The sequence below is a fragment of the Rhinopithecus roxellana genome, chromosome 1 (genome assembly GCF_007565055.1).
Source record: "Rhinopithecus roxellana isolate Shanxi Qingling chromosome 1, ASM756505v1, whole genome shotgun sequence".
In the NCBI taxonomy this organism is placed as follows: domain Eukaryota; kingdom Metazoa; phylum Chordata; class Mammalia; order Primates; family Cercopithecidae; genus Rhinopithecus; species Rhinopithecus roxellana.
The window spans coordinates 40,633,307-40,656,963 of NC_044549.1; the positions used below are offsets into that span (position 1 = coordinate 40,633,307).

The following is a 23,657-nucleotide window of genomic DNA, read 5'->3' on the forward strand; positions in this document are numbered from 1 at the left end:
TAGGGAAAAGAATTGAGTGATTTATTGAGTGCTTACTTGGTGCCATGCCATGTGCTAGGTGCTTACCTAAATCAACTCATCGGATCCTCACAACAACCCTGTGAGGTGGGTTTCATAACCCCCACTGTTTACCGATGAGGCTCACAGAGGCCATGCAACTTGCCCAAGATTCTGCAGCTGGTAAAGAATGGAATCTGTGCCTCTGCACTTCCAATGCCTGCTCCTGAAGGAAGGCTTATGATGGTGAATTTCTCGAAGTCACTCAAGGTCCTTACTGTAGCGACAGTGTTGGCACCTTCTGTGTCCTCTCTCACCTTGCCTGTGAGCCTTCCAGTGGGTGGGGAAAGAGGCATGCCTATCAGTGCCAGTCTGTGAGCACAGAAGAGAGCTGTGCTGGCCACAGAGAAGACAGTCCAATGATCCTTAAAGTTCAGGCGTGTAGGTTGGAGCCAAAGGGGCCTGTCCCCTGGATATAACTGGAGAGTAGCTCTGGAGAGGAATTCTAGAAGCTGTGGAAAGAAAAAGAGGCAGGATTTTAGCACTATGTCTCTGGACCGTTTGTCTAACTTCAAAAGGTTCTTTTCAGTTTTTTTCTTTTCCTCTATCAATTCCCAGTGTTTTAGCTGTACTCACTGCCTGACATGAGAGGGGCAGGTGTAACTTTGAATCATTTCGTACTAGAATATTAGGGCAAGTCAGCTTTGAAGGTATGTAGCCCAATCCTCTCCTATTGTAGAGATCAAGAGATCAACTTTTGTTGCTTCCTATGAACATTCTACAGAACTCTACTTCTTACCTAACCCTACCCAATTTAAAGGAAAAAAAAAAAGCCTGTATTGAATATTGATAAGTTTCATAAGACTCATGACTTTCATTTTTACAGAAAGATGGGTAGGAAAATGAGGCCTGTAAGGCAGAAGTGGAAACATGACTCTGGAGCAGCCCCAGGCTGCTGTGATCCAGAGGGCAGGTGGGGACCTGCTGCCTCTAACTTACCTGACTGACAATGGAACCTGTGGCAGGTAGAGGTGGCACGACCCTCTAGAGACCACTGCTCTGGCCGTGTCACTTTCAAGAGCAAGTTTTCTGTGCCAGGACTCTTTCCAGTAGTTCTGTGAGAAAAGCGCTATTTGCTAGCACTGACAGCTACCAAATACCTTACAGCTGCTTCTGAGGGGAAGAGCCTGATGACTCTAATCTGCCTCCTCCCAAACAGAGGAAGGAGAGCAGACTGGGGTGTGACTTAGTTATTCAGGGGCTAAGGGGCTAGCACGTGTTTTCTTTAGGCCTCCACTTTTTGCTGTACCTTTTGTTGTCAGGGGATTCTGACAGCTGCCACCCTCCCTGAAAAGCCAAACTGGGGGAAATAAGAGGGAAAATCATCTATCTCTGATAAAAGAGAGAGACTGCTAAATAATTGTACATACAACAGAATCTTAAAATATGCTACACATTTAACTAGTGCTTCACAGCTTAAAAACTGCCTTTATGTATTTTATCACAATCACTCCTCACAGCAACCTGGTAAGGTAGACAGAGCCATCTTGGTCCTGTCCTTCAGATGAGGAACCTGCTCTTGATGGCAGGTGAATGGCAAGACTAGAGTCCAGATCTTAGAACCACAGAATCCTAGAGTTAGAAGGTACTCTAACAGCAATAATCCAAGGCATCCTTTTCCCAAAGCATGAATCACCTTATAAAATCTCTGAGATTTCTTTTGGCCCCTGCTTGAACTCTTCCAGTGATGAGTAACTCTCACTACCCATGAACAATCCAGTATCAATACTAAGCTAAAATCCTTCTTGTAACTTTCAGCCATTCAATTTCTGCCCACAAAAACTACACCAAATTAAGTCAAGTTCTAATTCACATTCTTTTTAAAATTTGAAGACATTACACTTGCCCTTTTCTGGCAGATTAAACATTTTCAGTTCTTTCAACTACTTATCATGTGATTACCTAGAACCAAGCCTGAAATACATGGTAAATAGTAAGTGTTTATCGAATCATTTCTCTGGCCCTTGGTACTATGTCTGATCCTCCTGTCGAGGGGCTCCTTCCCTTACCTCGAGTGTCTTCCGTTTTGTAATCTGTTCATCATTTGTTTATTTAAATAATAGGGAGAAAAGAAACAGTACAGTTTTCGCTTTCCAGGCCACAGAGTTTTCAGAACAATGTGAAACAAAATTAAAATCCTCCAGATATCGGACATCTTTCAATTTAGTCTGTGATAATGGATTCATTATTTCACTCAACAGACTACATCAGAGCTGCATTTCTAGAAGATAAATCCTTCATTCACTGAGCATCTCCTATAAGTAAGACACAGAATGGATCCCTGTGGAGAGTGGCCATAGAATTAAACAGAAAAATTCTAGTGAAGGCAGGGATAATTTGGGGTCTGACTGGAAGACCCTGCATGAATACATTATCCTGCAGCATAATTTTGCCTGTTAAGAGAAGCAGCACCCATTTTTTGTTCAATTTTGGGTACCACCAGACTAAAACACAGATGTGTCTTCAACAAGGAGTTCAAGAGGAAACTTTGGCTATTTTCAGTTGGTCTTAATTTGGATTGGTGTGAGAGACAAGCGCTGGTATCAATGTAATGAGACTGTGTCATCCCTAACGATGCAGAATTCAGCCAGCTTCATGCCTCTCATATAAGTGCTATGCTGGGATGAATAGCAATGAGCTTAAAATTTTGATAACTAAAGAGCCAGGAAATAGATAGTGAATGGTGCCGTACTTTGTGAAAGAAACAACAGTAAATTGCTCCCAATCATAAGGGAATAGGCCTATTAGTTACAGTAATAACCTTACAGCAAGTTTGATGGTAAATGAGTAAAACCAAACATCCAAAACACAATTCCAGAAAAAGAACTGAGGCTAAATTATCCCATTATCACAGACTACATTGAAAACTGTCAGAAGTTTGGCTAATTTGATCATGTTTTCAAGTTGTTCTGAAAACCTTTATGGCCTAAAAAGTAAACAACATAATTTTCCTTTCTCTCTATTGCTTAAACAACGAAACATGAAAAACCTATTCTCTCCATATTGCGAATTCCGGTATTTTAGAAAGTGAGCCTCATCAGCAGTTTTCTCATCTTGAGTTTTAGAAAAGGCTGAATTTGGGAAGAGGCATTTCATACGATAGTATGTATTAAGGGTTGAGGGCTTGGGGATTGAGTTGTGATCTCCTCTCACATAAAATATCTGCACTGTAGCCCGGGCGCGGGGGTTCACGCCTGTAATTGCAGCACTTTGGGAGGCCGGGGCAGGCGGATCACCAGGTCAGGAGATGGAGACGGTGAAACCCCGTCTCTACCAAAAATACCAAAAACAGTAGCCGGGCGTGGCGGCCGGCGCCTGTAGTGTCAGCTACTCGGGAGGCTGAGGCAGGAGAATGGCGTGAACCCGGGAGGCGGAGCTTGCAGTGAGCTGAGATCGCGCCACTGTGCTGCAGCCTAGGGGACAGAGCAAGACTCTGTCAAGAAAGAAAGAAAGAAAAGAAAGAAAGAGAGAGAGAGAGAGAGAGAGAGAGAGAAGAGAGAGAGAGAGAGAAAGAAAGAAAGAAAGGAAGGAAGGAAGGAAGGAAGGAAGGAAGGAAGGAAGGAAGGAAGGAAGGAAGGAATGAGAGAAGGAGAGAGTAGAGGAAGAAAAGAGAAAGCGAAACTCAAAAAACAGCAAGAAGAAGAAATCCGAGATCGCTCAAGATCCCAAGAGAGAACTAAAGGAACGAAGAACAGAAGCACACAGCAATCACTCCGAGCCGAAAGAACGCAAAAAAAGAAAGAAAGAAAAGAAAGAGAAAAAAGGAAAAGGAAAAAAAAAATCTGCACTGTAATCACATGATAAGTGATAGATTCTTCACAGCCACAGAATGGAGGGAACTTCTAGTGAAGCAAGACCCACCACCACAAGCGTGGGGGAGAGTCCCAAGGTGCCAGAGAAACTGTAGTGAAATACCGCAGAGAGTTCTTGCTGAAAGACACTCAGATGTCCTGGGGCTCGTGTCTACTGAACTGTGGTCTGACTACTCCTCTTTTCTTCCTTTGAAAAACTTATCTTTGCCTTCTCAGATAAATCCAAGAGGGTTCCTGGGGACAGCTGGTCCAACACGCTCAAACGAAGAAAGTAAGGTTTAGAGAGGTTGTATGGTTTGCAAAAAAGTCACGTATTTGATTAGCGCAAAGCCAGACATAGAAGCTAGGACTTTGGATTCCCAGTCTTGGTCTCTTTCTCATTTCCCGTGCTGTCTGTCTCCTGATGTTTGGAAAATATTCCTAAAGTTGGGGATTTTACACCTTCACTTGAATGGTTTTTTTTTTTCTTTTCTTTCTTTCTTTCTTTTTTTTTTTTTTTGAGACGAAGTCTGGCTCTGTCGCCCAGGCTGGAGTGCAGTGGCCGGATCTCAGCTCACTGCAAGCTCCGCCTCCCGGGTTCACGCCATTCTCCTGCCTCAGCCTCCCGAGTAGCTGGGACTACAGGCTCCGGCCACCAGGCCCGACTAATTTTTTTGTATTTTTAGTAGAGACGGGGTTTCACCGTGTTAGCCAGGATGGTCTGGATCTCCTGACCTCGTGATCCGCCCGCCTCGGCCTCCCAAAGTGCTGGGATTACAGGCCTGAGCCACCGTGCCCGGCCGCATGGTTTTCTTTATAGGCAGAGGGAAAAGTACTGATCTTTGGGAGAGTTAGGATTAAAAACTAATAAGATGGGGGTACAGGGTGTTTAGGAGGAAGAATAGATAGAGCAAGGCAAAAAAGTGGGAAAGAAAAAAGGAGGTAATAGGAGAGATAAATGTATGAACAATAAAATGGAAGAAAACAAGAGACAACTGAAGAGGGAGAAATAAACTGAGAAGACGGAAGAAAACGGACACTTAAGAGCAGCAAACTGGCCACGTATGCTGGCTCGTGCCTGTAATCCTAGCACTTTGGGAGACCAAGGCAGGAGGATCATTTGAGCCCAGGAGTTCCAGAACAACCTGGGCAACATGGGGAGACCTTGTCTCTACAAAAAACATTTAAAAATTAAACATTATCCAGCCACAGTGACATGTGCCTGTAATCCCTGTTACTTGGGAGGCTGAGGTGGGAGGATCAGTTGAGCTTTTGGAGGTAGAGGTTGCAGTGAGCCCACATCGTGTCACTGCACTTCATCCTGAGTGACAGAGTGAGACCCTGTCTCAAGAAAGAAAAGAAAAAAAAAAACAAAAAAAACCCAGCAAATGGAGGAGGCAATCAAGGACTAAGAAGAAATTGGAGAAGAAAGAAGAGAAAAATAGAACCAAGAAAAGAGAGAAAACCAGGAAGAACAACATGAGAAAACAGAGCTGCTGTGAGTTGAAGAGAGACTGTATAGGTGGATGGGCAAGTTGGATCAAGAGGGATCCACAGGTCATAAGGAGCATGCGTGGATGCAGGATGAATGAGTAGGAAGGTGAACAGCTGCACAGAGGGAAAGGAGTGATCAGAGTGGCCAATGCACACTTGGAGGAACTCAACAAAGTGATCTGGGGTGTTAGACTGATCCTTGGAATTACCTCAGAATCAGCTGAACTATGGTTCTAAGGACGCTGGTAACACAGGAGATTGTAAATTCCATATCTATAAAACCAAATCTCTAACCTTTCATCAGTCACCTCCGAGGCCTCTTTCATCGTTTATATAACCTGTTTTTCAAAATAGACAAACATTCACTCATTCATTTCATGTACTCTGGAGGCCTTCCTCACTGGGCTAGTTTCTCAGGTAATTTATTGGTGCTTTCTAAAGAACAGTGGGAAGCGCCTTCCAAATTGGAACAATGGGATTTTCCTCAGGAAATTCAGGCCTACATCATGGTTGGGTGGAGTTACAGAAAAAAACGTCACAGCATTGTGAGGCAGCCGGGGGAACATAAGAGCAATTTCCCAGAACCACTGGGCACAGACTTTCTTGTAGACTCTCTGGTGAGGGAAATTCTGCGAGGGAAATCCTGCACGCACCATTAGGCCCTCCAGGATTTATACACATCCTACCTCCCACAGGTGTGGGTGACTGGGGAAAGCCAGGCTGCCATATACCCATCTGATCATAGTAATGTTTATTCATAGCAGTATCTAGTCCTCTGTCTGTGTGATCAACAAACACATTCTTCACTGGGTGAGAAGAAAGCAAGATGAGGACATTTTCCTCCCCGAGCTATTAGCCCATAATCACAATCCTCTTTAAAATATGCAATTTTTTAAATTGCATGCCTGCCCAGTCTAGGCTAAATAACAACTGCTTTCCAGGACAGCCTCTATACCAGGAAAGACAAGCAATCGGAATTAGAACCCTGCCACATTCTTTTTCTTTTAAAATGCATGCCACAAATAAAAGCCCCTTTAACTCCAGCTGTGGCCTCAGCTATTAGAACAAACTTGCAAAAATGCTTAGCAATCTACCTTCCTGGCTCAACATATCAACCAGCCCACTTTCCAAAATGCAATCACAGTTAATAATGAATGAGTTTTTAAAATCCCTTCATGCCTTGCATGCACCCAGAGTGAGTTGCTATCTGCAAAGTTGGGTTAATGCCACTTTCTGTGAGTCCTCTAAGAGGAGATGTTCCACAAATGATTTTTTTTTTTTTTTTTTTTTTCCCTAACAAGCTGAGTTAAGGCCAGCCATTGACAGGAATGTGCGGCAGCTGCCTTCTGAGTACTTACATAGGATCCTGAGCCGGTGGCTGTGCCCATGTTAGTTCTCCCTTCACCTCATGTACTCCCCATCACTCCTATAATCCATAAATGATTCTGATCCTGACACCTCCTCAAAATCCTCCAGCACCAGACTGGTGGAGTCCTCACCCAGGATGCCGCTGTCTGGCCTGGACAACCTGGCCCAAGAAGGAGGTGCAGGAAAGTTGGTGGCAGCTGGAGGGGGAGAAGAAGGAGGTGTTTGCTGGAGAGAGGTTGGCGTGGCCTGAAGAGGGGACGCAGCTGGCTCACAGACTTCCTCATCACCCTTCTCGGACTCTGGTCCTGGGTCTGCAGCAGTGGGACCCAGGACATGGTAGAGGCTGGGAAGGCGGATGTCAAAGCGCAGCCCAAACTTAGCAAAGAGCTTGTCATTGAGAGTGTAGAGCTTCTCTGAGATGTCATAACCCAGCAGAGCCGAGAAGAGGCAGGAGATGTATCGCTCTTTGGTCAGAAGAAGATGGAGACTTTTCCGGGGCCAGGAAATGTAGCTACATGAGGTCTCAGCAGTCAGAGTGACCTGAGAGGGGTCAGAAGCAGACAGTAAAGGTTTAAACTAGAAAACTTGTCCATGCTGAGCACAGAGATCACACAGTCACTTGGAAAACAGCTGTACTTTTACTGAAGAAGCTGTGTGGGAGTACCCCTCTATGACCTTGCCTGGAGGAGGTCTAGTAGATGACTTTCACTTGTGTGCACTGATAGGGGGTGTCTAGTATCAGGAGCCCTGGGATCAGCCATTTAGTCACTCACCCATCACTTCCTGGAGCCTCAGGTTCCATACCCATTTTCCTCAGCTCCAATTCTGTGGTTCCATGGCTAATGATACTAGTGACTGCAGAAGGTTCTGAGTCTTATGATTTTGAGATAGAGAAAGAAAGGGCCTTCTGGTGCTCTGAAGAGTGTTTGAAATGCTGACAACTATTCATTTCAAGACAGAGGAAGGATAAGATATTGGGGTAGGGACACAAAAAGAGCTGGAAAGTTCAGTTTGAGAAAAAGCTTCTGATGAGGTATGCCAAGCTACATCATGTGGATGAAGCATGGGCCTGGGATTTGGGTCCATAAAATTGCTCTTAACTTGGCCACTTCAAGTAACCAAAAGGATCTGATGACTGAAATCAGAAAAAGGGCATAGAGGAAGACAAAGTCTAAAGTGCAGAAAATCAAAGGGCACCCCATTCTCCATTTGTTTATTCATCTAGAAATTTCTGAGCACTCACTATGTGCCCATGATGCAAGGTTAAATTATGCTTGCATGGGAAATAAACAATAACATGTGCCTGGCATGCAGCAGATGCGTGATAAATCCTTGTCACAATAATGATGAGTGGTAAAGCTGTGGTTAAAATGGAAACATGCTTATGACAGTGCAGGAAAAGGGTGCAGAATCACACAATTTTTAATAATCTAATTGACCCTAATACTTTGGGCTGGCAGAGTTCATGATATATTTTTGTGGATGGAGACGGTGGAAATGATGATGATAATGAGGTTAGCAGCTAACATTTGTCAAGAGGTGCCAGGCATTGTGTTAAGTACTTTATATGAATTGTCAAATTGAAGGTAGGGTAGCTTTCTAAACGTTCTTTATTAGAGATTATATATAATCCTTTTCATTCCTGCATTGCCTACCAGATCTCCCACTAACCTCCTCTTCCTTCTTTTCTGCTATACCCCTCCCCCACGTCCTTTATTAATTTCCTCCTCTCAACTTTTCCCTACTAATTGTTAGCACTGCAATCAGGACCTAAACTACATTATTGAGGCCAGAAGTGGTTTCATGTTTCAACTTTACCTCTATCAGTTGTATGATGTCAGATAAATTACTTATTCTCTCTTACCTCATGAGAAATAATTCTGAAAATAATACAATCTGTCCATGACTAATAGTTCAGCAAGTAGTTGTCACAATCTGCCATAGCCTGTACCTTAGATGTACTTATGAACAATTCCCAAAAAGAAATGAGAGTACCAAATATGAAGCAGGTGTGTTTGAGCAAGAGCTAAGCCGAATGTAAATAATGTCCTTAAAGCCAAACACAAAGACTGTGAACCTTCTTAGAAATATACTGTTACTTCTTCCATCTTAAAATAAAACAAAATTTTACAAATAAAAATTCTTTTTCTTGACCTCACTTCCCTGACTATCACTCCACTAATTTGCTTCTCTTTTTAGCAAAACTCATAAAGAAAAAAAAACCTGTTTATACTTACTGTCTCCAATTCCTCTCTTCTCACTCTCTTAAACCGATAGACTTTGTCCCCAGCAGTCCACAAACACTGCTCCTGTTAAGGTCACCAGTGACCTCTAAGCTGCTGAGTCTGATGTTTTTTCATGGCATCCATCAATATCCCCCTCCTCTTTGATACACCTTCTTTTCTTGGTTCCCAGGATGCCATACACTCCTGGTCCAATCTCATGATTGTTCCTTTTCAAGTTCCTTTGCTGCTTTCTCCTTTTCTCTCCAACTCCTTACCACTAAAGTATCCCAGGACTCCGCTCTTGAACCATTCCCTCTTCCATCCACACTCACTCACTTGGTGAGCTCATCCTATCCAATGGCTTTAAATATCATCTGTATACAACCAACTCCCAAATTTGTATCTCAGGCCCAAATCTCATTCCTGAATTCCAGACTTAAATATCCAGTTGCCTATGCAGCATCTCCATCTAAATGTCCACAGATGATGCAAACCTAACATAACTGAACCTCCTAGTCCTCCGAAGGCAGCTATACCTGCAGCTTTCTTTATCTCAGATGAGATAAAGCAGCACCACCCGTCCAGTTCCTCAGGCCAAAAGCCTTAGAGTCTTCCTTGATCTCTTTCTCTCACATACTATATCCAACCCTTTAGAAAATCCTTTTGGCTGTATCTAGACAATATATGTTATGGCCCTACATAATCTTGCTACCTTGTCACCTCTCCAACTTTCTCTCCTGCTATTCCCTCCCCTTCCTCTCTCCATTCCAGGTCCACTGTCCTCCTTTCTGTGAGTCAAACACCACTGGCCCCACCTCAGGACCTCTGCACTGGCTCTTTCCTCTGTCTGATATGCTTTTCCCAGATATTCACAGACCTCACCTGTCACCTCTCTCAGGTTTTTGCCCAAATGTTACCTGCTTAACAAGGATTTCCATGACCACCCTATTTAAAATTGCAACCATATCTCCCTTACACTACTCTAGGCTTTCTTTTTTTTAACTAGCAGTTATTATCCTCTAACATATTATATAATTTACTGATTCATTTTGTCTATGGCTTTTTGACTCCATTATGAGAATGTAAATTTCATGAGGGGAGGGACCTTCATCTGTTCTATTCACTGATATATTTCAAGCCCTTTTAACAGTGCCTGGTACATACTAAGTTTTCAATAAATATAACTGAAGTGAATAAATGAATCAAGGGAAGACAGCCAATCTTGTATGTTGCAAAACAACCTAATGTCACTTTCCTCCCCTCCTCCCCCAACCGGAGACGAAGTCTTGTTCTGTCACCCAGGCTGGAGTACAGTGGCGTGATCTCGGCTCACTGCAACCTCCAGTTCCTGGGTTCAAGCAATTCTCCTGCCTCAGCCTCCCAAGTAGCTGGGATTATAGGCACCTGCCACTGTGCCTGGCTGATTTTTGTATTTTTAGTAGAGATGGGGTTTCACCATGCTGGCCAGCCTGGTTGAATGAAGTAAATGAGATAATCTATGTAAATAGGACTTAGGTTCAGTAAGATAGGATGCAAATTAGAAAAACAGGGATGATTTCCGTGTGATCCCTCCTGTGCTGTGTTCTCGGTGACTAATGAGTGTCACAGTGCCGAACACACAATGCATTCTGACTTAATTGAATTGTTGAGAGGTGTGGTGGAATGCTGATTGATTTGTGTTAAGTACAATGTGAATTATAATTTAGGCTGTCACTGTGGATTGCTCTCAGTCAACAAAGGCTATGTAATTGCAAAAGGCAAGGACAGGATGAACTCTAACTTAAGATAACACTTGACATTTGCAAAGAGGAAATGGGACTTTACACAGCCAATAGCAAATGTGTGGCTCTGATTGCTCCCAAAGGAGGTGCACACTAAAAATATAAATGGGAGGAATATGACCGCACCTACATTCCAGGCTGAGAGGCCATGTGGGGTTACAGCCCTTCCTCTTGAGCGTAACTTAGGGGAGGACACCCGGCTTACCTACCAACTGTTCCTTCATGTCAGTGTCAGAAAGCGCCCCGGTCCAGCTGGCTCAGGTCCTGACTCAGCCCTCCTAGAGGTTCTCATGTGCCTGAGAGAGTTCCTGAAGAAGGTTTCTGGGCTAGTTAGAGAGGGTGTGTGGAGGGAGGTCAGGGTAGGAACACGATGGAAGTGGATCTGCGGCTGGTGGCCCTGGCAGTGGGATCAGGACTGCCTCTCAGGCTCCATTATTATCACAGAGCCAAGTGTCAGGGTGGGGGCGGAAGCAGGCCCTGCCAGGTAGCAATGCCTGTGTGTGTCTGTTCCGGGGTTGGCTCATATGTTGGTTTGAGGGACTCCCTGATAAAAGTAGTAGGAGACACATGGAACCCAGTGTTTCCAGTTCCAGCAAACTATCCAGGCAGGGGAGTCCTTAAAGGGGTGAGTGAGTGTGTGCGTGTGTGTGTGCACGCATGTGCGTGTGTGTGTGTGTGTAAACTCCACTCTTCCGGTGACCCTCCCATTTTAATAAAGAACAGAAATGGTAGATCCAGGCAACTTGGCTTTGTCACTTTCTAGCTGAAGACCCTGGGCAAATTACTTGATGTTTTTGGGCATTAGTTTCCTCAGTTGTTAAATGGGGTAATAATCATATTCAACCCATAGAGTTGTTGTGAGAATCAATGAGGCAATATGATATGTAGTGCCTGCCACATGCTAGCCATTCAGTAAGTGAGAGCTACAGAGAAAGTGACCAAAGCCTGAGGGATTGGCAGAGATAAGAAAAGTAGGGGCCAGGCAGCCAGGCACCTGCATTGGAGCATGTATGTGAATGCCCCATGGAGTCCTCTGGGACATCAGCTGCCCAGTGGGAAACCAGTTCAGCAATTTTTTTTTTTTGAGACAGAGTCTTGCTCTGTCACCCAGGCTGGAGTGCAGTGGTGAAATCTCAGCTCACTGTAAGCTCCGCCTCCCGGGTTCGCACCATTCTTGCGAGTAGCTGGGACTACAGGCGCCCGCCACCACGCCCGGTTAATTTTTGTATTTTTAGTAGAGACGGGGTTTCATCGTGTTAGCCAGGATGGTCTCAATCTCCTGACCTCGTGATCCTCCCGCCTCAGCCTCCCAAAGTGCTGGGATTACAGGCGTGAGCCACTACGCCCAGCCAGCAATTCTTTACTGAACAGCTGCTGTGCTCCAGGTACTTTCCTTTATTATCTGGGAACAGAGAGGGAAAAGCCTAGATTTTTACTTCAAGGAGTTCACGGTGCAGAAGACAGAAAGGAGACCAGATTATTAGAACAGAGAGCAAGATGTGCACCAGTTAGCATAAGTAAAAGGACTAGAACAGGCACACAGGAGCGCTAGGCTGTGGGGTGGATGTTGGTGAGGTCAATTTGGGCAGTTTTCACAGAGGAAGTGAGGTGCCACGGTCTCATCTAGAAAGGGAAATGCATTTCAGAGGGGAAAGTAGGGGCCAAGGCATAGAGCTGCAAAACAATGTGGTGTGTTTAGGTAAGTACTAGTGGTTCAGCATGGCTAGTATGAGCAAAAAATATGAAGGAGGGAGAGCTGGGAATGTGGCTAGAGAGCACTAAAAGGTTTAAGTTACCCTGTAAGGAGTGTGGGTTTTTATCTTGTGGCACTAGGGTGTTCCAGAAGAGTTTAAACATTCAAGTAACATGGTCTACCCAGGGGCCAGTATCTTCCTACCCTACCTCACCTATGGCTAGGAGCCCAGGAACTCTTTACACAGAGGAAGAGTGCCCGGCCTGTAGCTTTACACTGGCAGTGGTGCAAAGGACAGATGTGAGAGGGGAAACATGGAGGCACGGATATTGCTGGGCTACAGTGGGACGGGGTGAGGCGGTGCTGCCACGGGGCTCCCTGTTACCTGGAACACCCCCTCCTCAGAAGGCTGTAGTGATTCCCACTCAGGAGAGTCCATGAACTGGTATGGAAAGATGTAGTGCAGAAACTGCCCATCCTGGCTCACACGAACCCTGGCAAGGGAAGAGAAGAGATCATGTGGGAAAAAGAAAATGGCTCCCCAAGTCACCTATTCTGAAGTTAGGTGTAGCTGATTAACATGAATCTTCCTGTAGAAATACTTTGCCTAAAGCATGGCAAAACCCAAAGCTAGACTAGCCAGCCTAGTTACTGCATGCAAATGGTTCAGAAATGGAACCCATTGAGACTTCCTGAACCCTCATTTTCCTCCTCCTCCTCCTTACTGGTGGTTCTCAATCTCAGGCTGCAGAGTAGAAGCCCCAGGGAAGCTTTTAAAAAAGCACCTAGGCTTGGGCCTTATCCCAGAGCAATGAAACAAGAATCTCTGTAGGTAGAATCTGGATATTATTAGTATTTACATCACCCCAGTGATTCTAATGTGTAGCCAGGATGGAAATTACTGCTCAAGAACTCTGCTGCTGGCCCGGTGTAATGGCTCACACCTGTAATCCCAGCACTTTGGGAGGCCGAGGCAGGTGGATCACCTGAGGTCAGGAGTTCGAGACCAGCCTGGCCAAGATGGTCAAACCCCATCTCTACTAAAAGTACAAAAATTAGCCAGGCATGGTGGTGGATGTCTGCAATCCCAGCTACTCAGGAGGCCGAGGCAGGAGAATCACTTGAACTCGGGGGCAGAGGTTGCAGTGAGCCGAGATCACACCACTGCACTCCAGCCTGGGCAAAAGAGCAAAATTCTGTCTCAAAAAAAGAGAAAAGAATGCTGCTGCCTATTTAAGTTTACATTTACACTAATTAAAATTAAATAAAATTAAAAATTCAGTTCCTTACCTAATTGCATTATAGGTGCTCAACAGCCGCATATGGCCTGTGACTACCATGTTGTACAACATAGATCTAGAACGTTTCCGTCATCACAGAGAGTTCTGTTGGATGCCGCTGCTCCACAGATTCTCCTTTCTTCCTTCCCATTAGCTACGTGAAGATCCATGCTTACATTTAACCACTTTGTAGACTTTGAAGGAAGTGGCAAGTCCAGTATATGCCAGACTCTGCTAGACACTTTACCAGTGTTCTCTTATATAATGTTCACAACACCTCAAGGTAGATTATTTTCTGTATTTTATAGCTAAGGAAACTGGTGGTCAGAAGGGTTGAGTGGCGAGCTTAAGGTTACATAGCGATCGAGTGGCAGAACTAAAATTCTATGTTCTTAGCATAACACCGTGTTGCCACCCTATTACTAGAGCTTTGGGTAGATGGTAGTGGACTCTCCCAGCATGACCCCTTCCCTGACCTCTCTAACCACAGGTACAATAATAGCTTGTTTCTTTAGACAATGAGATCCTACGCACCCTATCCAGTTGATGGTCCTAGGGTGAACACCTAAGGACACCTCAAGCTGAGCCAATCAAACTCCTTCCCTGCGAATTTGGAAATGGAATTGAGTGTAAATCATGCCTTGGATGGGGACAATTATCAGACATTAACAAAACTAACACACTCCTCCCTGAAGGAGCTAAAAAAAAACTTTTTTTGTCACGTAACTCAGACTTTGAAAAGCATGGGTCCCAACTGGCTATAGAGAAAATAAACTTGAAATCACATAAAATGTCCTAGTAGGACACGTTCTTGTTTCTAGTACTACCTGAGGCTCAGGTGCATGTCTTTCCTTGAGTTTCATGAGAAATCCTTGTATCTTTTAAATAAAGACCTTTCCACACACCCCCCCCCCCCATCCCTCTGCTTGCTAGAGTGGGTTGCTGTCTGCAGCCAGAAATCCTAATTAATATATTCGCTTTAATTTTATGAATATTCTTATCCCACACTACCAACAGGTTAAACAACTGCTCTTGACTTGCCCATGACCCCAGGCTTGGTTTCACAACTTAAGGGGTTAGGAGCCTTACTATTGCTGCTTGCTGCCTTTGTACGCTTGTGGCTGTATGACGATGCCTGAGGACAGGGAATGTATTTCAGACGTGATGCCACATCTGGAAAAAGATTAGAATCCAGTATGGGCTTTATCCTTCCTTCTCAACCCCCGCCCAGAAAACTCAGAGTTCCATCTTTAACCTCTCTTCTAAAGTGAGTTATATCGGACAATGGGGTGCCTCTATTAGGCAAAGGGGGAAGATGAAAAAGATCTCTAAGGTACACCTTGTTCATTTGGTGGAGATATCCCTCCATTATTTCTGGAAGTTTATTGGCTAAACAAACATTCATGGAGCATCTCCCATGTCCCTGGAGATCTGGGAATGCAGAGATGGATACAATCTGGTCTTTGTCTTTGAGGATTTCACAACTTAGTGGAAGTCACAGGCACATAAATAACTGACTGCAAGTCAATGTGATAGGTGCTATTATGGAACAGTAACAAAGGAGGGAGAGAGATTGGTTCTCTTTGGGCAGCAGATTTCTTGAAGGAGATGACATTTGGGCTGAATTTTGAGGGATGCAAAGGGTATTGAGAAGCAGATAAACATGGGGATGAACAAAGACCTGGGAAATCCAGTGTGGCAGTCTGTTCTCCAGTAGCTGCTTTCTTCTCTTCCTTAATGGTACTAGATTTTAACTGGACACATGACTGCAGAGCAAAAATCAACATTTCTCTACTTCTCTGACTGCTAGGCATAGGCATGTGATAAGTCCTGGCCGATGGGATATCAGCACTCCTGAGCCTTGCTTTTAATGAATGCCTAGGTATATATGCATGTGTACAAATTACCAAAGACCATGACCAATTAAAAAACGATTGCACTTATTATCTGACAACCTAAAACTGGAAGATAGGAACACTCTGAATAAATATGTATGGAAGGGGGAAAACAAGGAAAGAAGGAAGCAAGAAAGGAAGGATGAATAAATCAACAAAGGAAACCAAGGAAAAAACTCACTTGTGTCACAATAAAAGGGGATCAAAACCTCAGTGAAAAGCTTCCCTAGGAAAGGAAGACAGCAGATGAGAATGGTGCTGCTGCAGCACCTGTCAGATCCTTAGGCGATTTCGGCCACCCAGGCAAGCCACCAAAGAGTGACGACCATAGAGTGTAGATAGTGTCTAATGGTCTTCATGGCTCGCTGAAGCCATTTATATTGGAATGCTGTGCCCTTTATCATCTGTCTCTTCTTCCTCCTTGATCTACTGGATGATGGATGATCTTCTCCTATGTGAATAGCTTAGATAGTTAGTTGCCTGCTCAGGGCGTTGTATGTATGGAAGTTTGTGTTTTGAATTTTATATGAGAGAAACTGTCTAAGTTAAGCACTGCTTAACTGGAAGACAGACTCTGAGGAAGTCACTTTGCCTCTCTGAGTTTTGAAAGAGATGGGTTTCCTTTATTAAATAAAACAAAAAGACTTCTGAAGTTTGAGTGAGGGACTCTAGAGAACAGTGTGCATGTGAGATGGGGAAGTCTGCACAAGAGTCCCCACCTCCTGGCACAAAGTTCTTGTCTGCTGCTTTGAGATGTTTGGTCCCTTACTGCAACCAGCCCAGGGTTCAGCGATTCTCCTTTAAAACTAGAGCCCAGTCATAGACTAGAAGCCTTTTCCCCTATGTCCAGCTCAGCAAAGTTGAGACAGGGTGACACTGAAAGATAACAAAACTCTTACTCCAAACCTTGAAAGGCAAGAAAAAAAATCAAAATTGTCTAATTTCTGACTCGGCCTTTTGATGCTAAGTATACCAGGAAAAGCTACACCAAGGGCAAGCCCCCCTCTCCCCTTCACTGGGAAGTGATCTTATACAAGTCCACCGTAAATCTGTCCTACCTGAACTCTACAGTAACCCTACATGCTTCCAGCAAATGAGCACCCTACACTGGAGGAAGCACTTCTGCTGGTCTCAATTTCCTCCTTTGAACAGACGAGTTACAACATCTTGGGTCTCATGAATGAGCATGGAACTAGAGGTGCAAACATTTTGGCAACAGTTATATGTATTTGTATTTACACTTATATTTGTTTAGAAATAATCACATTGGTTTACACTTTCAGTTCACCAATAAATGAAATGAAATGTACCCCCACAAAATGTCTCCCCTCATAGTTCATTCAACCCAGGACCTCTGAGTTCAAACGAAATCAAAACATATATACATGATATTTCAGGTTCTATAAACGAATACATAAACGTGTATTATTACTATTAGTGGTAGTTGTAGTACAATTAGCATCATTGTCAAACTTTTTCCCCATTGTGTGGTTGGCAGTATTATCTGGATTCGATTTGTTTTTTCTTGGAATTGGAGCCTTCTAATTGCCATCTTACCTTTTCTACCACATTCTCCTGGTCTCAAGAAAGCTGGTGGAGTGGGAGTTGTGGGGCTCAAGAGCCACTAGGGCAGTATCAAAAAATCCACAATTACCTACTAAGTGTGTAGCACAGAGCCCCGTGATATTTTCTCAAAAGATATCCGTGCCCAACATTCACATCCAGGTTGACTGGGCATACACTGATCCCGACTAAGACCATCTCTGCCCATATCCGACTGTCAGCCTTCTCCAAAAGAGGCGGTGCTTCCACATAAGCCTTAATGAGATCGGCGTAAGCATCACTTCTCTTCTCCCATTGTTAGGCCCTCAGATTTACAGTACTGTACTTGACTTCTTAGTTTTCAAGAGCCTCAATAGAACAACTGGAAATGGAAAGGTGGGCAAGGGGTATTCACTCTCCCTACCTGGCTGCATACAGGTACCCCAAATACAAGTGGGGCTGTTTCCTTGATGCCTTGGCAGGGAACAGGGATTATGAGAACCACCGCCCTTCCCCGATCTCCCATTTCTGGCATTGTTCCCTGAATATAGTTGGTGCTTAGCAAATGTTGAATTTGAATAAGGAACAGATTAACCCTATTGAAATGTTAGTTTTTCAAAGCTTACAGAGATATTGCTGCAGCTTAGGCATGACACACTAATATGTGTGTGGTGGTGGCAGAGGGGTTCTTTAAGGCCCAGGCTCAAGACACACACACTGCACACCTTCCAGCAGCAAGGGCACACACAACCATTCTTGTCAACCAAGATGCCTCACAAACTGGTTTCTTCTTGGAAAATGCCAAGAAAGAGGAAGCAACCCCACTCTTAGAAAAATCTATTTTGGTTTGTTTGACTCGTCACATCCTTCCCTCAATGGAATGGGACATGAAATGGAAAGGGACACACTAGGAAATGAGAAGTGTGGGCAGGGGAAAGAAATTCTGGGCAATGGACAGAGTAGCTTACCGGCCAGAGAGCAGCAGGGACAGGCGGTTGATGGGTGTCTCACCCTCCACGGCATAGGTCTGTTCAGTGGCCAGAGTTAAGACCTGCTCCTCACAGCAGTGAACAATCTCCTTGTATGTCTGTAGGGGCACCTGCAGGGGCAGGCACAGCGTCTTGTAGAGGAGGTCAAACTCCTCAGCGAGGGTGTCCTCACGCAGGCGGTATACCAGGCGTGCCAGCTGGAGCAGGCAGACCACAGCTAGCAGGAAGCTCCAAAGAACAATGTCCAGGCCACAGGCACTGAACCAGCCCCACAGCACACAGCACAGGTAACCTGCACTCAGGAAGCCAAAAAAATAGAAGCATCCATACACCCCACTGCCTCCCATGAAGCCCAGGAGTAAGAGGCAGTTGGCTAAATGGTAGACAGCCCCTTCCACATCCTGCTTCCAGCTAATGCACGCTGAAGCCTGCAAGAGAAGCTGGCCCACTCTGCTGCTGTTGGTGCTCATCTTTGGGACCTCTCAAAGCCTCACTGGGCTCTAATACGTCCTCACATAGGAAATTCAGAAAATGAATGAATCCGTCCGTTCAGGGTTCTTCTCACCTCCAGCTTCTCACCACCAACTCCACCTTTCCTAGAAGGAATGCTTCCGGTGGCTTTGGGAAGGAGTGATGGAACATAGTACACTTCATGGAGAATTTAAAAATCTCTCTCTCCCTCTCTCTCTCTCTCCAACCCCCACCTCTCCCCCCCTCCCCCAACCCCGCCTCAGCAAGGCTCTGGCTCTCCCTGCAGAGCTCTGGCAAACTTCCTTGGTTCCGTGTTTCTTGGGACAGTCTTCAAATTTGGTTCTTAGCAGAAAAACCTAAATAGTCCCAAGGGAAAGTAGCACTACAGGATGGTAAAGTCCAGCAGTGTGGGATGATGCGGCCACATCCTGCTCTCTGTTTTTCCCAAGCAGAATGAGGAGAGCCAGCATGGGAGGCACACTTGTGTTCCATTTGGAATGTGTTCTCTCTTGGCACCGGAAGAAAGGGTGACCCCAGATGGATACCATGTTTGGAATTGGAATCCAAGAGGTACTGGCAGTGAGAAAAAACAGTCCAGGCACAGACAGCCTGGCAGAGCACTTAACATACCTCCCAGAGGACGATAAGATCTCAGGGTGAGAGAGTCAGACAAGGAGAGAAAAAGGAAAAGTGAGCACAGAATTCACCTCAACACTTCAGGCAGGAAACTGTCCCGAGCTCCCTGTGGGGAGAGCCAGACAGTGCTCCTGAGTGAGGACACATCAGAGTAGGAAAGTGGGACTATTATCAGAAAAAGTCCTAACAGTGAAAGCTGGAAAAACCCCTGAAGGCCTTTATTAAGTCACATTGCAAATATCATTACGTATTTATTTGACATCCATTTAACAAAAGTAGCTATGTAAAGCGGCTTTTTGAATTCTAAGCTGGCTTTCCCCTGCATATATCTGGATCTGGTAATAGTAAACTAATAATAATACATTGCCCAGATCATCATCCCACCCACTCCAGCGTTTCCAAATTATAATTCCCACCTATTAAACACCCATGAAGTGCCAAACCTAGATTAGGCGTTTTATACACTTATAAGTTAGTTGTGACAACAACCTTTCAAAATAAATACTATTCTCCCTCTAGATCTGGAAGAAACTGAGGCTCAGAGAGGTAACAAGCTCCCACAGAGAGTAAGTGGCAGAGCCAGGATTTGAACCCAAGTCTATCAAACTTAATACTCTGTCCCAAGGGGTCTGCCAGTAAATGAAAGTACAGTACTGGATCCATGACTCTCAATTCCACACTTCTATGAAGTCTGACAATTTTCAAGGAACTTCTGGTTGAACCCAGAAATCTACTTTGGGCTGCCAAGAGATAAAGCTGGAGTATGCAAACATTAAGCTAAGAAATGTTGGCTGGGCGCAGTGGCTCACGCCTGTAATCCCACACTTTGGGAGGCCAAGGTGGGTGGATCACCTGAGGTCAGGGGTTCGAGGCCAACATGGTGGAAACCCTGTCTCTACTAAAAATATAAAAATTAGCTGGGCGTGGTGTCGGGTGCCTGTAGTCTCAGCTACTGGGGAGGCTGAGGCACGAGAATCTCTTGAAGCTGGGAGGCAGAGGCTGTGGTGAGCCAAAATTTTGCCACTGCATTCCAGCCTGGGTGACAGAGCGAGATTCTGTCTCGAAAGAGGGAAAGAAAGAAAGGAAAAAAGGAAGGAAAGGAAAGGAAGGAAAGGAAAGGAAAGGAAAGGAAAGGAAAGGAAAGGAAAGGAAAGAAAGGAAAGGAAAGGAAAGGAAAAGGAAGGAAGGAGAGGAGAGGAGAGGAGAGGAGAGGAAAAAAAAAAAGAAAAAAAAAAAAAAGGAAGGAAAAAAAAAAGAAAGAAAGAAAAGAAAGAAAGAAGAAAGAAAGAAAGAAAGAAAGAAAGAAAGAAAGAAGAGAGAAAGAAAGAAAGAAAGAAAGAAAGAGAAAGAAGGAAAGAAAGGAGGGAGGGAGGGAGGGAAGGAAGGAGAAAGAAAGAAAGAGAAAGAAAGAAAGAAAGAGAAAGAGAAAGAAAGATGGAAGGAAGGAAGGAAGGAGAAAGAAGAGAAAGAAAGTTGACTCTATGGATTCCAAATGACTCCTTGATTCTTCCTCTCTGCTGCTAGGTCAGCACTTACTACCATTACTCCTATCGCCCCTGAAGTGCAGGTGGGATGCTCAGTAACCTCCCAGTACTAATCAAGCACTCAATCCATAAGGACTTTTACTATGCTGTTATAACTTGATAAAAATTTATGAGAAATGAGAAATTGTCAAATATAGATGTTTTCACTCAACAAATATTTATTGAGTGCCTTTTATGAGCTAAGCACTTGGGGATCAAAGATCCTCAAGAGAAACTTTCACCGTTAGGGTAAAGAGACCTCAAAAAACAAAGGTAGTTCAGTGTGTGAAGCGCAACAACCAAGTTAAGTTTGAAGGATGGTGGCAGCCTAGAAGGAAGGGTGGCATCAGGGAGGGAAGATGCAAAGAAAGGCTGGCCTCTAATTTGAGGTTTAGAGGTTGAATTCACCAGGCAGGTAAAGGGAGAACAGCATTTCTAGTGGCGAGAACAGCAGAAGCAAGGGCACAGAGGTACGAAAATGCACGGCATGTGGAAGGAAGCCATTTTTTTCTTAACCTAATTAAAATCATCTGACCAACAAATATATACCATATTTCCTCCTTTCTAAAGTTAAGAGGAAAAAAATCAGTAAAGGAAACAGTTGGAGTGTCTGGAGAAGAAATGTCATTGAGGCCACTTCATGGACATGATTTGGACCCCTGAAGTCATTTAAACAGTGGGGTTTGGGGATTTCCATATACTGTTTTTATGTCACTTGCCTGCCTCCCCAACAACCCCCCTACTTCAACAAGCAGCAGCTGCTCATCCTTCTACCACAGACATGCACGCCCTGAGCTTCTAGGGTAGCTGTCCCCGCCAGCTGTAAGCAGGGAAGTCAGAAGCACAGAAATGGAGAAGCAACCAAGGCTCTGCCCAAGACAGAATTTCAAAGCAGCTCATCTTTCTCAGGAGATCCGCCAAAGAGGTTGGCCCTGACCCATTAAAGAGACAGGCAGACCCATTAACTCTATGGTTCACTTGTACTGCTGCCCAGACTGCACTCAGCCTGCTTTCCTGCCAATCCACATATGTGCTGTCTCAGCAGAGGGGACTAACAAGCAACTATTGTTTTCTCATGTTATCTTACTGTACCTATTTTTTGTTTTAATAGAAGAAGCAGGCTCAGAGAGGCTAAGGAACTTGCCCAAGGCCACAAAGCTAGTCAGTCTGTGAATAAGGATTAAAGCCCAGGTCAGTGTGTCTCTGAATTGTATATTCTCTACAATATATTAATAGCATCCTACCAGGTACTTTTGGGAGTTTACATGTCTGCATATAGAAGCTCATCTATTGCTGCTGGAAATTTGAGTACATTGCTAGGGTGGCATACATGTCAGAGAATCATGGGTGCAAAAACCCCACACGTGGCCTGCAGTAATAGTGACACTGATGCCCACAGGATAGGACCTGTGATTAGAACACAACAATGAAAAGTTGTGTCTTGTTTAAGTCCAGATCTGATAGAAAAGGAAAGAAAAAATGTATTATCTGTCAAAATGGTATGTTCTTATAAGGAAATACACAAACATGAAGGTAGAACACAATAAAAAACATCTGGGAAAGAAGAAAGGAAAGAAACAGAAGTTTTCTCATTTGTTGAGTTGATTCAATTCAATAGGCATTTATTCAGGACAAACTATGTGTTCCAAGAACAGGGGATATAAAGATGAATCAGATAATTATCACTTCAAGAAACTTTCAGTCTATCCCGGATACTGACCCAGAAACTGTAATCCAATAAAACAAGTGTACCTAGGATTCAAACAAAAAACACTGATGAGGGAGCAAATAATTCAATCCATAGGGACTTTTACTATACTGCTATAACCTAACTAAAATTCATGAGGTTGGGGGTGTGATGGCTCATGTCTGTAATCCTAGTATTTTGGGAAGCTGAGGTGGGAGGACCACTTGTGCCCAGGAGTTCGAGACCAGCCTAGGTAATGTAGTGAGACCCCTGTCTCTTAAAAAAATATTTTTTTTCATGAGAAGACATCACAGGGAAGGTGACTTTTAATCTGGTCTAAAAAATTTTCCCCAGCTAGAGGAGGGCATTTCAAGAAGAAAGAACAGATTGTAAAGTCAATTCCAGAAGTAAAACAAAATATGTGGCATATTCTGGTAACAGAGAACAGCTTGTTGTAGGTGAATCAAAAGGAACAGCAGACAAGGGGCAGGTGAGGCAGGCTGGGGCCAGCTTGTGAAGTCAGCAGAGTCAACAAGTGTGGTCATGAACTCAGCCTGGTCTTCAAACTGTTTGTTACTGGTCCATGCTGGTTCACGCTGGGGTAAGGACAGAAATTGTGAGAGTTTAGACATTTTTTATAGCAATTTCACAGAGAAACTATGGCCTTTGAACAAAAATTCTGGGTTTGTATAGTATATTTTAAAATCTGTATGGGTTTATTTCATTTTCCTAGTGTTGGTCTGTGATGAATTGAGGGGAAAAAAGCTGGTTCTTCACCACATACAGTTTGAGAAACACTGAGCTTGAGGCTAACACTTTCCTAGTATGGATACTAAAATAAAACAGAGGCATAATTTCATGCTCCAAACACACAGTGTCCAGTTGAACTTAAGCAGACACTATTGGTTGACTTCCACAGCCATTTCCCCTTTTTCTTTAGTTTATGCAAATCTAGTTTTGCTTGGGCAATATGTTAAGGAAGGTGAGCTTTTCCCCAGGTTGCCAGAGCCAAGCACAGTATCTCATTCTCCTTGGTAGTGACTGGCATAAAAGGAGACATGTGAGCAATAAGATGTAAGAGAAAGTATGTGGGGGAGCTTCTGGGAAAAAGCATACTCCCTGATAGACAGCAGGCCTACCTTTCATCCAGGCTCGAACAGTTGTGTGATGATGTAATGCTTGAAGTTACCATAGTCATGAGATATGATATGCCTAAGGATGAGAA

At 44.2% G+C, this 23,657-nt stretch overlaps 2 protein-coding genes across 4 annotated transcripts in view; both read right to left on the reverse strand.

The window, feature by feature from the left end:
* Positions 1-19,458, reverse strand: POPDC2 (popeye domain containing 2). Of its 3 annotated transcripts, none has more exons than XM_010357464.2 (4): positions 18,095-19,441; positions 12,795-12,903; positions 6,701-7,250; positions 1-509 (listed from the first exon to the last, which is right to left on the reverse strand). In XM_010357464.2, exons 1-3 carry the CDS (start codon positions 18,583-18,585, stop codon positions 6,744-6,746), a joined length of 1,107 nt encoding a protein of 368 aa, XP_010355766.1. In that variant the 5' UTR covers positions 18,586-19,441; the 3' UTR covers positions 1-509; positions 6,701-6,743. The 3 variants fall into 3 exon arrangements, with proteins under 3 accessions (XP_010355766.1, XP_010355767.1, XP_030797427.1); XM_010357465.2 differs by having other exon boundaries at positions 6,842-7,250; positions 18,095-19,437; XM_030941567.1 differs by lacking the exon at positions 1-509 and adding an exon at positions 517-1,389 and having other exon boundaries at positions 6,842-7,250; positions 18,095-19,458.
* The window catches only part of LOC104657623 (cytochrome c oxidase copper chaperone), a 24,682-nt gene continuing 19,122 nt past the window's right edge, over positions 18,098-23,657 (reverse strand). The window contains exon 3 of the mRNA XM_030941568.1: positions 18,098-18,225. The gene's annotated coding sequence lies outside the window, so the exon portion shown is untranslated. The remainder of the gene's footprint in view (positions 18,226-23,657) is intronic.

Bases quoted from the DNA above. Each gene is read 5' to 3' on its own strand.
- POPDC2 (XM_010357464.2), bottom strand. From the start codon at position 18,585: ATGAGCACCAACAGCAGCAGAGTGGGCCAGCTTCTCTTGCAGGCTTCA. The intron at 12,904-18,094 runs GTAAGCTACTCT...TTCCCTTGCCAG, and splicing joins TCCCTGCTGCTCTCTGGCCG to GGTTCGTGTGAGCCAGGATG. The intron at 7,251-12,794 runs GTAACAGGGAGC...GACCCCTCTCAG, and splicing joins CTGAGGAGGGGGTGTTCCAG to GTCACTCTGACTGCTGAGAC.